At 38.6% G+C, this 12409-nt stretch overlaps 1 protein-coding gene across 2 annotated transcripts in view; it reads right to left on the reverse strand.

The window, feature by feature from the left end:
• AKAP10 (A-kinase anchoring protein 10) overlaps nucleotides 1-11891 on the reverse strand; it is a 19263-nt gene extending 7372 nt beyond the window's left edge. Inside the window, exons 1-9 of one of the 2 annotated variants that reach the window (XM_026861528.1) lie at nucleotides 11145-11229; nucleotides 8596-8643; nucleotides 6170-6352; nucleotides 5313-5867; nucleotides 3769-3867; nucleotides 3235-3319; nucleotides 2748-2871; nucleotides 1714-1850; nucleotides 500-644 (exon numbers count right to left, since the gene is read on the reverse strand). In XM_026861528.1, coding sequence (XP_026717329.1) covers nucleotides 500-644; nucleotides 1714-1850; nucleotides 2748-2871; nucleotides 3235-3319; nucleotides 3769-3867; nucleotides 5313-5867; nucleotides 6170-6352; nucleotides 8596-8643; nucleotide 11145 — 1377 coding nt within the window. In that variant the 5' untranslated portion in view covers nucleotides 11146-11229. Of the gene's footprint in view, nucleotides 1-499; nucleotides 645-1713; nucleotides 1851-2747; nucleotides 2872-3234; nucleotides 3320-3768; nucleotides 3868-5312; nucleotides 5868-6169; nucleotides 6353-8595; nucleotides 8644-11144 lie in introns of both variants that reach the window. The other variant, XM_026861527.1, reaches the window with a different exon arrangement.
• Nucleotides 11892-12409: the final 518 nt, after the last annotated feature.

Genomic DNA, 12409 nt, shown 5'->3' on the forward strand with positions numbered 1-12409 from the left:
CCCCCCCCCCCCCCCGAAAAGCCTGATGACCCAGCAGGCTTACAGTTATTTTGCTATGCTGTCAAAAAACATCTGCAGCTCCAGAATCAAATCACTGATCTTTAAGTATCCCAGAGTTACACTGCTAGCCACACCACTGGTACTAGGCTTGCAAACAACTGCTACTAGCAGGAAGGAAAATTTTCTAAAGGTATACAATAAGCTGTTGATAGCTATTCACATGGGAGGAAATCTGTTACTTCAATTAAAATGCAATAATCACCCAAGACAAACATTTCACAGAGAATTAACAGAAGCAACCATGTAGTATCTTTGCAAATCAGGCTGGAGAAAACAGTCCAGCAAGTTTTACTAAAGCTGTTCTATTATCCAGGTAATCAGGGGGAGTCAGTAAAAGAACAGGACAATTCGGAGCTGCTGCAGGGAACACCTGGCACACTGCACGATCTCCACATCGTCTTTACTAATGGCCAAAACCATTCTAAAGCCGGGATCTCACCGTCTCCATGGTCGTCCACGCCTGCCGTAAGGGAGTAGTGAAACAGTTAGGGAGGGGACCACCTTCCCTGCAGATGTTGGATTCAATCTCTAACCTCACCGAGTCATCAAACCCCAGAGGATGCGTGGCTTGAAGGGAGAAGTACCTGCAGCACCGGACAGGGCAAGAAGACAACACAAGAGGATTTGCAAAACTTTGCAGGTGGTTAATATCCGCCCTTTCCACCAGAGACCATTAACCACACTGCAGCCAACAGACAGTGCTGGCTTCAAAAATATACATACAGCTGATCTTCCCTATATACAGGGGAAGAAAATACCCAATTCACAGAAACATTTTTGATAAAGCCTTGCCCTGAAAATACAGATTAAAAAAAAGAGTGTCATGTGACTACTGATGAGCAGAGTCTTAAACACAGAGCTTTGTAGCAGGAAACACCCAGAACTCTGAAGCAGCATTTGCTCTACACATCACATCACTGAAAACTGAGTTTCTGGATGGGGGGGTGGGTGGTGGGTGTGTGACTGATGAAAGTCAGAGTGAAATGTTTTCTTCCTCTCCAATTATTATTTCCTACTAGGGTAATAACTCAACAAGCTTATGGCAATGAATCTCACACTTAAGCTTAAGAGCAAACTTTTTCTGGAAGCAGTTTTGATGTCTGCCTTCCAGTTGCATTATTGCTAAGGTGAAGCACAAAATAAAGACAAAAAAGTGACACTACTGAAAGTCTGATATTAAAGGGGATCGGGTCTCTTTCTTAAAAAAAAGGAAAATATTTTTAAATACTAAGAGCAACGCTATCTGGCTTTTACTATGAGTGAAAAGAGCTCCTACAGCCTACTTCCAATGGGTAACAGTATCTGAACTTTAAGGTTTTTCCGACAGTGATGCCTCTGCTATTAGGTTTAAATCCTTTACATTTTCATATGGCAACCAACTGGCTTTGGTATTTCATGACACTAACTCAAGCAATCAACTGAAAATGTGAATTCTGTTTAAGAATGGAGTCCTCATAAGGTTTTCTCCTTATGTATAAAGAAAAATTGTAGAAGTTCTTGTGTGCATACGTATCAAAGGCCACCTTACTAAAATGCATTTCAGCATAACAGTACAAGAGTTACGGTTTGAAAAGTTCCTTTTGCACAGTGCAACACAAAGCTACAAGCACAAAATTAGAGCTTCAGAAACAAATAATTGCAGAACTCCCTCACTTGTCATATAAAATCATGGCATCATTCTGTGCTTCTTGCCCATCATACTGGCCTTTTTTGGCAGCAAGTTGAGACTGGAAGTTATCTGCTGCCAACCAGAACTGCAATACATTAACTGCATCTTCCTTCTCCATGTACTGAAAGGGAAATTTAAAAAAAAAAAAAAGAGAAATTAAAGTTTTAGCAAAAAAACTTTTAAGTAAGTATAGACAAACCTGATCCTTCCCATTTAAAACAAGAAACATAGTCCATATGTTAATGATGCAAAATTGTCACCAGGGCATATCAATATTCTGAATTTTCAGATACAGTGCTGCAGACAGATTTAGTTTGGGTTTTTTAAATTAAAAAAGAACTTGTGACATTTCTTTTCTGTACTGATTTTCACATTTAGTTTCCAACCAACTACTTACTTGTATTATACTAAAGACAAAGGAAACACTACTTTCACGCTATGCCTAGCTTACACTGAACTCAGCATACTGTCCCAGCTTCCCAGCTCGTTGTTTCAAACTACACTGGCTTATCAGACTATCAGAACAAGTTTTTTACTACTAACAGACTACTGTTAACTAACTACTAAGTACTAACAGATGATTCCCTAAAGGTCTAGGACCCAGCAACTGTAAAATCATACATTTAACTTACCACATTCCAATCTCTATGTAAAGCTAGTGAATTATTTGTTATCTGTAAGAATGCTTAAGGCTTTCAAACTCACTGCTTCATTTGGGAAGATTAAGATACCTATATCAAAGCTCCTACAAAGCAAAGAGACACTCAGAAGCACTCACTAACTGGAGAAGATATACATGAATACTCACGCTACAATATGGTGCACAGGTTTGAACCTCTGAAACAGTTCTACACATGGGCAGGAAGCTATTTAATGCATTTTCTCCCAGAAAAAGATACACCTTATTTTTTATTATATTTGAGGTGTCTTTATTGGAGCCATCAAGGGATGAATAGTTTTCTCAACTTCATAGAAATGAATAGAAAAAAAAAAAGCAAACCCAAAACCTAGGACTCACCTCAGAGAAATAGAACAGGGCTGATTCACAGAAAAGTATGTCAGCCAAATAAACAGTCCCACTAGTCAGCACCTCAATCTGATATTTACAGAAATGATGACTTCGCAAAAATTCACTAAAGTGCCTGCACAAAGACAGAACAACAATTAGTTATTAAGGTCAGCAGCATTCAAGGTACCCTATGAACCAATTAGTTCTTACACCAGAAATCTTATATTGTGAATCAGATAAAAGCAAAACAAGACAGAAACAGTGCAGGTACAAATGACACAAGAAAGACATAGAGAATGCAATTAACAGCATGCACATAAAACTTCAGCAAGTGATCACAAGAATGGATATGAAGAAAGAGATCTGAGCAGTTTCAAATATAGAAGACTGCACAAAAAAGTGATTATACAGTTATGCCTCCATAAGCATTTTTCACAGAAGCACCTTTTGCAAAAGGACAACAGACACAAGAAGCCAAACCATTCAATCAACTTACTCTTGTTCCATTGCATTAAACACTATTGACTGTGCTGTAACAAAACAGTTGGGATCCACTTGTCCATCTTCCCCACAAATCTTTGCTGCAAAGAAAGACCAGGTTATTTTTAACATCATCACTCACGTCTTCCAGCTTGATCAGCCAAATGCACTTGTTAATGAAAAATTGCAGTTCAAATCCACCTGACTCATCTGGTTCTGACTGTGCAAAAAGAGCTTTTAAAAAGTCCTGTAGATAGCTGAATTATATTATGGCTCAAATATGGAAGGAATCCAGATTTGAGCCTTAATCACATAACCACCAGGACTTCTTTCACTAATTTAAGCAATGTCTCTGAAAGTTCTTCTAGGGATATTGCACCTTTCAGTAGGAAAGGTCAGATCCACCGATACCTGTAATGTGATCTATGTTTTTACAACCAACTTTAAAATTCATGAAAATAAACAGAAATATGAGTGTGTGAGGTATTCAAGATACATTTTTAGAGGGAAGGAGGGAGCTCTGAAATGAGTAGGCAGTATACATTCTTACCAACTATGTCATTTCTCATTGCTTCTGTAATAGGTATTGGTTTAGCAGCATCTGGAGAAATATATTTGGTAAAAGTACTAACTGCATCCCGTTCTATACCTACAAGGAAGAAATACAGAATCAAACTCTGAAGTCCTTGGCATAGGTCTAAGACGAGGAGTGAACAACATCTGCTCTTTGGAAAAGCAAGTATCTAATTATGAGCAACACATTTCCTTCCCATGAAGCTTTCAGTCCACTGTTTGACACTTCGCTACTGACAAGTTATCTCTGGCCAGGTCCCAGTAAGCCCAGCACAGACTGACTAGTGAGATGGAATAAAGCAAACCAGCTCTGAATTTCCTTCCACCAGACAAAGACACCACCCTCTTCCTCAACTACACACCTTAGTCCCAGAAGTAATACCTTTCTGACAAGAACTGAAGTTCCCAATTTCTAGCTCTTATCATAGGGAATATAAAACACTTGTATTATAAAGGAATTAAAAGAAAAAAATAAAATAGGATGCCTCAGAACAAGATGTATGCTTTATATGTTATATTTCAAGAGTTGGGACACCGCTTGGAAGAGGGAAAAAATTATTATCCAGACTTCCCATATTTCTCAAAAACTACCTAGTACTTACAAATTCTTTAGATGTCAGAAAGTCAGATGTGCTTTTCATGACTAAAGTATCACTGCGTTTGTTTAAGCTACACTGGGGCTGAGGTTATGTATTGAGGAGCTACACGATAAACAGCTATATGAGAAAGACAAACAGCAAGAGAAAGGGACACACTCACACACAACCAAACAGTTGGGCAAACAAAAGGAACCAATAAGCAGAAAGAAGTGTTTCCTTTTTGTCCCTAGACTTGCACAAATGAGGGACAACTGAGTAGATGCAAAGTAGAGAAACAGGTTACTGTGCGTGTAGCTTACTACCAAAAGCAAATATTTTAATTTCATCCTTACTTCCCGTAGCCTCTGAAGAGGTGGAATCCAAATGAGAACAAATCAGTTACAAGGAGAGGAACTCTATCAAATAAATCCAAGAACAAAACCAGTACATTCCACACAAAAATCTCTAGAAGTCTCTTGTAACCATTACTTATGGCATTTTACATGATACAGGGTATTTACCTTCCATGTAAAGTTAACTACCAATTCTCAGCCCCATCATCCAAATTTTCTACAATTCTTTTAAATTGGGATGGGTGGGGGAAGAACAGGGCATTGCAATGTTCATCTTCATTTCTTAAGATTACACATACAAGAACAGAAGTAACCTAAGCTTATTAGAGTACATAATGATTTTGAAGTCTCTTCAGCAGAATATTTATTTTTAAACAACCAGTCAAACAATACATAGCTCAAACTGACCCGTAGCTTATACAGCAAGTTAACATTACTGATACACAAAATTATTTTCTTCCTCATAACATCACATATTACTACCTACTAAGAACACACGAGAACTGAGGCAGCTCACCGCACAGAGCAAGCAGCAGCTCCTTGTTCCCATCTCCCCACCTTTTCAAAGAAAGGGAAGACATGGCACTTACTTTTCATGAGTTTTCCTGACAAGTCTTTTAGTGCAGAGGAGGGGCTGTTTCTATTTGATACTGTAAGCTTGGAAGATTCTTGCTGATCAGCTGGAACAGAATGGGTCCCTGTCTCAGATTTTCTTAGACAAAGAACACTGGCATTGTCACTCTCCTGACCCGAAAGCATGTGGTTCTGGCTGTTGATAGTTCTGCCATTCTTGTCCGAAGCCACTGGCTTGGTCCTGAGCAGACGGACTGTGCTAGAATCCTCCAGTCTCTCCTCAAGCAATCCAGTTGGAGAAGACGACACAATTTCCTGCTGCTTCGAGGGTGACACTGGCTCTGCCAACGAACTCTGCTTAACTGTGTTCAGGCTATGTGCTCTTATACGGGACCATGTTGTGGAGTGGAAGCTTTCAGCCTCTAACCAAAACTTAACCAAGTGTTCCATTCTGCGTAGTTCCATAAACTGGATAAAATAAGGGAGGGCTACATTGTCCTGCAGAACTTGTTCAAGGGTCTTTGAAAGGCTTGATTTGGTCTCTTGAGCCTGGTAATTCAGACACGATCTGCCTAAAGAAAAATATTCAGGGAATGACTATAGATGTAGGTATTTGATACAAAGATGTCCTGCAACGCAACTGGTGAACAGACAATTCCTACATAATGGTGGTACACAGCATAAAGGAACCTCTTAAACAAATGTGCTGTTCCCATTCAAAACCCTTCCAGGATAACACAGATGCTATTGTAACAGCAGTCAGATTTTTAAGTTACGTATCTACTTGCCTGAAAAACCAAAGGATGGTGAGCATACTGGTAATATACACAGAATAAAAAGAAACGTTGACATTATAGAGCTGATGAAGCCTTACCTAAGTCTCCAAAATGAGCAGCTTCCATGTGACTTGGCTGCTTCTTAAGGGCAGCTGTCCGACTGCTAGAAAAAGAGTCCATGTTGGCAGAGATGGCATTAATTGCCACATGGCTTGGTCCTGCAGCCTCCAGCAAGGCATGATTTCTAGTGTTTCTTTGAGGGGAATGTACTGGTATTGGAGCTGGAATCAAGACAGGAATAATTAAAAGACAAGGATCCCAAGATCTCTTCTAAGCAGTAGCCAGAGTCAATCTTACTAAAAACCTCATTGTACCACTGTGTGTCATGTTTGATCAAGAGTAAAGACCACAGAAGTAAGCAAGTTTTATTATAGCAAGAATAAACTCACTTCCAATAGATCAGTGGTACCTACCCACCTATATTTTCCTTATTCAATAGCTAAAAGACATCAAGTCTAATCTTACATGTGAAATATTATTCGTGAGTCTTCCTGCTTCCCTGATAACCCCTATCATGACAGCTTAATACTTTGTCAATACTTTGTCAATAATTTAGTTTAGTTGCAATGTTCTTGCCAATCCATTTCCATACCTTTCTGAAGGTTAAAATGTGTTACAAAATCCTGAACCACAAAGCTGAGTTTTAATAGGAGTATTTTTCAAAAATATTTTCTTTGCCTCTGCTTGGTTTTCAGAGAAAAAAGCCACAAGGAAGTATCTCTGATGAAACCCAGGTTCTAAGCCTTAACTTCCTCTAGCTGTTTTAGAACATGGCTGGCTATTTGAGCACAAACAGAACAAAGAAGAACTTCCTTACACAAAACTGTGCCACTGAAAAAGCATCAACTGATGGTTAATTGACAACAAAGCTAAAAAACCAAAACATGTTCATAGCAGTTTCAAAAGCTCTCAGGAAATAGCATTTGATTAGGATGTCATGCAAGGACATCTTACACCTCTGACTCAAAAATAATGCGAGTCAAATGACATGTTATCTCAGCACACTACTTCCTAAAGATGTGTTTCATCAAGGTGTCAAGCAACTTGGTTTTGATGACTTCCATGCTGCATAACTTTATTTTTATTCACAATTTTATGACACATGATGACAGAAGTTGACAATTTCACACTTGCATGTCATGGTAACAGATACCTTAGGAAAGTGTTTCTCCAGTTGCAGTGTCTGGTACCAAGACACCACTTGCCACCTCTTACAAAGCTTCTGGTATTTAATATCAGCAATAATGGAGAAAACACAATTTTTCTGAGGCCAATGGATGGCAGCCAGTTGTTTGGTTGATGACAGTAACTGAGGAAAACTTGGTGGAGGCTACTTGTGTAGAACCAGAGCCACACTCCTCGTAATGGTTTAGGTTTTTGTGAATTAGATTCAAATTTAGTATTATAAACATTCAAGGAAAAATTGTTCTACATTATCAAAGGATCAAACACCTGTTCCAAAACCTCCAGATAGCATCACATCGCTAACCTAACATCATACAGATGATGGGGTAGCTGCTTGCCACGTTAGAAAGATGCTATCTGTTTGCAGCAGCTCACAATGTGTAATACAACAAATTGAAAATTTATTTTTATTTACAGGGTCACCATACTGTAGCCTTTTCCTGGTAAACTCTTTCAGCTAGTCATCAGAAATTGTAGTTGCACTGAAATCACAGGGTGTGCTATTAAATGGATGCAACTTACTGTTTCCTATATTTGATTTGAAAGACAGACCACCAAGGTGAAAAAAGCCTTTAATTTTCTCTTGATATCCAGATAACACATTAACAAGTACAGAAACAGGATTTTGTCTGAGGATATAAAAGTAACAGATCAGATTCACACAGATTACCTCATCTCCTCTTAGTATCGCAATAAAAACTGACACAATAAATTATCTTGTTTTCCCACAGTTTATAAACTTCCTTCCCATCAAGATTTTTTTTTCCCCCCTCCTAACAGATTCAGCAGCAAGATCTCTGTATCACGTAGAGCAGCATTAGAACAGCTATTCATTCTGAAGATCTGAATCTTGGTCAATCTCACAAACCACATCGGTCAAAGTTAAATCACACTGGCAGCCACTTTTGCAAATTAGACACAGTTAAGCTGCATTTTCAAAACTGCAAAGTACAATACATATAATCAAGAAACTTCAGAAGAAATTTATTGTAGATAAGGAATAACCACTATCTGCAAGGTGACCGAATTGCATGATCACTTTGAATTAAAGCTCATATCTGACAATTTAATAACCTTCTGTACTCATAGATTCTGCAAGACGACTAAGAAAGATGAGTTACTATAAATAAGCAGAAACAGAAGTTTTGGGGTTGTTTCGTTTTTAATGCATAGGTCACATCTGTGCTCAGTTGTGAGGACATTATCCCATTGGTTAAAGTAAAAATAGCAGGTGATATTATATATATGAATTTATAGACAAAATAAATATTGATCTTACTTCTAATTGCTTTCACATCTGTGGTCTTTTCTTGTTCTTTGCCTTTCACTGTAAAAATACAAAGGAAAACGTTAATACTATTTTGGGTGACTAATGGCATTTATCAGAGAACAGACACAAAATTCCCAACTTCAGCAAGTATCAGAAGCAGATGTAAGCTATCATTTTGTTAAACTCCATCTCTCATTTAAATCTACGCATCTAGTAACAAACAGAGGCTTTCAAAGCTTGTGTCAGTTTATTTTCAAAACCAAAACCTTATCATCTGTGAATTAAGCTTAATGAAATACAGTTAAAAAGTGTAAAATTTGTGTAAAATATGTTAAAATGAACATTGAGAGATGCTTTCTGTCTATATGACAGCAAGGCTACATTCAAGGTTACTTTAATAACCAGCATTAATTGGAAAGAATAGATGTGGTTTAAGTGTAGGGCACTGGCAGATGCTCTCTACGAACCAGAAATCACACATCTAAAAACAATCTCCATCTTATTACAGGAAGAGCAGTGTGACACACACACACAGAGCCAAAGAGATGTACATGGAACCAGCTCCACAAAGCCAGAGCCAGCTCGTGACTCCTCAGTCATGATGGATAGATACCACAGAAACGTTCTGGAAACACACTGCTAACAGTTAATTCTCCCACAAAAAATATTGCTTAAATATCATCAAACTTATGGCAAGCAACTGAGGGGAAGAAAATGGTAAAAAAGAAGTTGTGATGGAAAAATAATTTAAAAAATATTTTTAAAGGATGTAAATGAGGAGATCCCTTTGAAAGAAAAATAAAGAAACAGAAAAAGTACATAAACAGGATGGCATGAGAAACAAATTACATGATGATATAGAAGAACATGATCTACTAGTGAAACCTTCTCTGGCTGCTCCATGCTGGGATTATTACTACAAATAGGTCATCTCTGAACACCGATTGTGGAGTCCTTCCAAATGTAACCACAAATCATAACCCAGCACAATCAAACATTTACATCACAAAACACAAACATTACAAAAAAACCCCAACCCAACCTTTCCTACTCTGACCTAAGTATTTTAAATATTTTAAAGGGAAGCTTCAATCTCTGGTTACATAATTGTCCTGCACGGTGGTGGCTGCAGTACTGCCGTGCTGCCAGCCTTTGCTGCGAGAGGCATCAACGTTGCAGGGCTGCGAACTGGCAACTCAGCATTTAAGATTTAAGCTAGCAGCTAGCACATTTCCTCTCTGGTAGAGGTTTAAGCCTCTGTTAAAATAGCTTTTAAGACTGAACTCTTGCAGCCATATGCGGCTGTGAACAGTGAGAATAACCAGCTTTTACATAACCAAGGGTGTGCTGATGTGCATGAGAAAAATCACTGAAAAAAAAAAATAAAATCTGCATGTCTGAAGTGACACTGAGGTACAATGGGGACAGAGCAATCTCTGTAAAGTATTATGATTGCTTTATCTTTCCAAAATCATTCCAATAGTTGATTTATCGAAGCAATTCCTAACTATCTGCAATGATTCCCAAGTTTCAACAGAGTCTCCTCAATAAGCCTATTTTCAGTTTAAATATATCTGTTCCTTCTTAACAACTGCTCAGTTCCTCTCTAATTACCTACTCATTACTGGTAATACAAACTCCTGGTTCATGTTCCTAACCTCTTTATACACTGGCTTCTTTTGCCCCCATCAGCTTCAAGCAGAACAAAATGCAGCAGTTAACACCAAAGAACAAAAAAACCCCCCAACTCCTACATGTGACAAAACCAAATTTTAGAGAGTGAAGTTTCACTACAGAAATTTACTTTCAATTTCCTCAAAAAAACGGATGTCCCTTGGTGTCTGCGTGAAGCCAGAGAAATCACTGCGGTACGTGGTGACCGAGGACTAGGAGTCTGTGAGAGCTGCCAGGAGCAAGCCCCATTCACAAAGCAGTAACACAAACCGACACAAGCCAGCCACGTGACATTTGAGAATTTTTATTCACATCTTGAAATACAGAAGAATGAATAAACCTGAACTCTTCACGCATGTATGTGTACAAAAAACAATATAAAACTTCAGAGGCAACCAACTGGTCAGACTGTGTATGTTATTTCCAAGATAGCCCTAGTGAATGAGCACGTAGTCTGGCTGTTTCAGTGATACCCATGTCATGTTCTGCCCTCAAGCACTCAGCTGCTGGTTCAACTGTTAAAATTTAATTTCTCAACCTATTATCCACCTTCGGTCTTCTAGACCTTTAAGGCCCATGCTAAAGAAAATTTCACTATTCTTTTGGATTTTTCTGCATGTTAGTAGTTTTATAATCCTTGCTATGATTTTTTTTAAAATTGTTTTAATTTTTACCCAATGTGATATTCTCTTAATACCTCAACCCAAGAACACTGAAGCTTTTATACAGTTTTGCTGCACATGTCTAGCCTAGAGTTTTATCATAAACCTTCATTTGTTGCTTTTCTCACAGCTGCAGTTTAAGATCTTCTCTAAAAGCCAGTATCTGAAGTGGAGATTATACAAAACAGTATTATTTTATGTACAACCCAGATGAAAGCTTACTTCTCTCCTCTCCTTAACAGCATGTCTCTTAAGCATTTAGTTCTGACTCTGCTTCTCTGACCAAAGAACCTTTAATCAAAGTAACACAGATACTCAATTAGACATTTATTTTCTCCCTGAGAAAGTTTTTGCCAAGGCTTACATTGTTCCTATGATTAAGCATCAGGATGGAACCTTAGCTTGACAATTCCCTTCATCAGCAAAGCAGTAGAAGCTGGTTTTGAACAGTTTCTAAGCAGCATGAAAGTTTTATTCTGCAGCTCAACATTAATATGTAAACACCCCAAAAGGGATTATGGCACTTGCAAAACCTTCACTGGGTTTCAAGAATCTTCAGAACAGAAGTTTAAACTCATTTCTTCCAGGATTATTGCACTAACCTCCACAAAAAAAAAAAAAAATTCAATGCTGCTACTCTGCCTAAGCAAGCTTGTTAAAGGAAGTCAGTGAACAGCAAAAATATTATCTCAGATAATGTGTTCTTTCCTCCTAATTTACAGTCTTGCCTCCCAAGATGTACATTTTGGGCTTTAGTAACTGAGAGATGCTTTAGGAGAGCGGCGTAGCAGTCACTGCTGAAAGAGCAATGGTCATACTGCTTGAACTACAGCATTACGAGATAACAGAACTACTTTCCCAAGAGGCCCTTCCTAAAAGGTGCCACTTTCAACAAAAACCACTCAAACCGCATACCGTGCAGATTGAAAATGCACTACACCACATTTCATCACAAGCTGTAGCACAAGTGCCTTCAAAATGTTTCGCCCTCAAAAAGCATTTAAACTACATCCATTTGTGTTATAGGAACATTATAAATATTTCAGGAGTCCTAAATGTCAAATCTTAGCTTGTGCTCCGTAACATCAACAAACAGATTACAAAATAAACTGTCAATGACTCCTTTGGCTTTTATGAAGAACTCCGTATGATAAGGCCCCTTTTTCAGTTTGGGTTTTTAGCTACTGCTGTAACATATGGAGCCTGTTATATTTTTACAAAACAATGTATATTGGCATTGTGAAAAAACCCCACTCTGTCAACAGGTAAAAAGGCTTAAAAATTGCAAGAGGCATTTTATAGCAGACCACCTAAGTGCACAAGTCACCTTTTTCAGCGCTGCTAAGCTACGTTCCTCCCGCACAGAAGGGTGGAACACCCCGGAGCCGCCGCGGGAAGGACGGCGGCTGCAGCCCGGCGCTCCATACCGCCCGCGGCTGGGGCTGCCCGAGTCACTGCGAGAGCCCCGCTGGCAGCACCCGAGGTCC

The sequence above is a fragment of the Athene cunicularia genome (assembly GCF_003259725.1).
Source record: "Athene cunicularia isolate RWA chromosome 19 unlocalized genomic scaffold, athCun1 chr19_part1, whole genome shotgun sequence".
In the NCBI taxonomy this organism is placed as follows: Eukaryota; Metazoa; Chordata; class Aves; order Strigiformes; family Strigidae; genus Athene; species Athene cunicularia.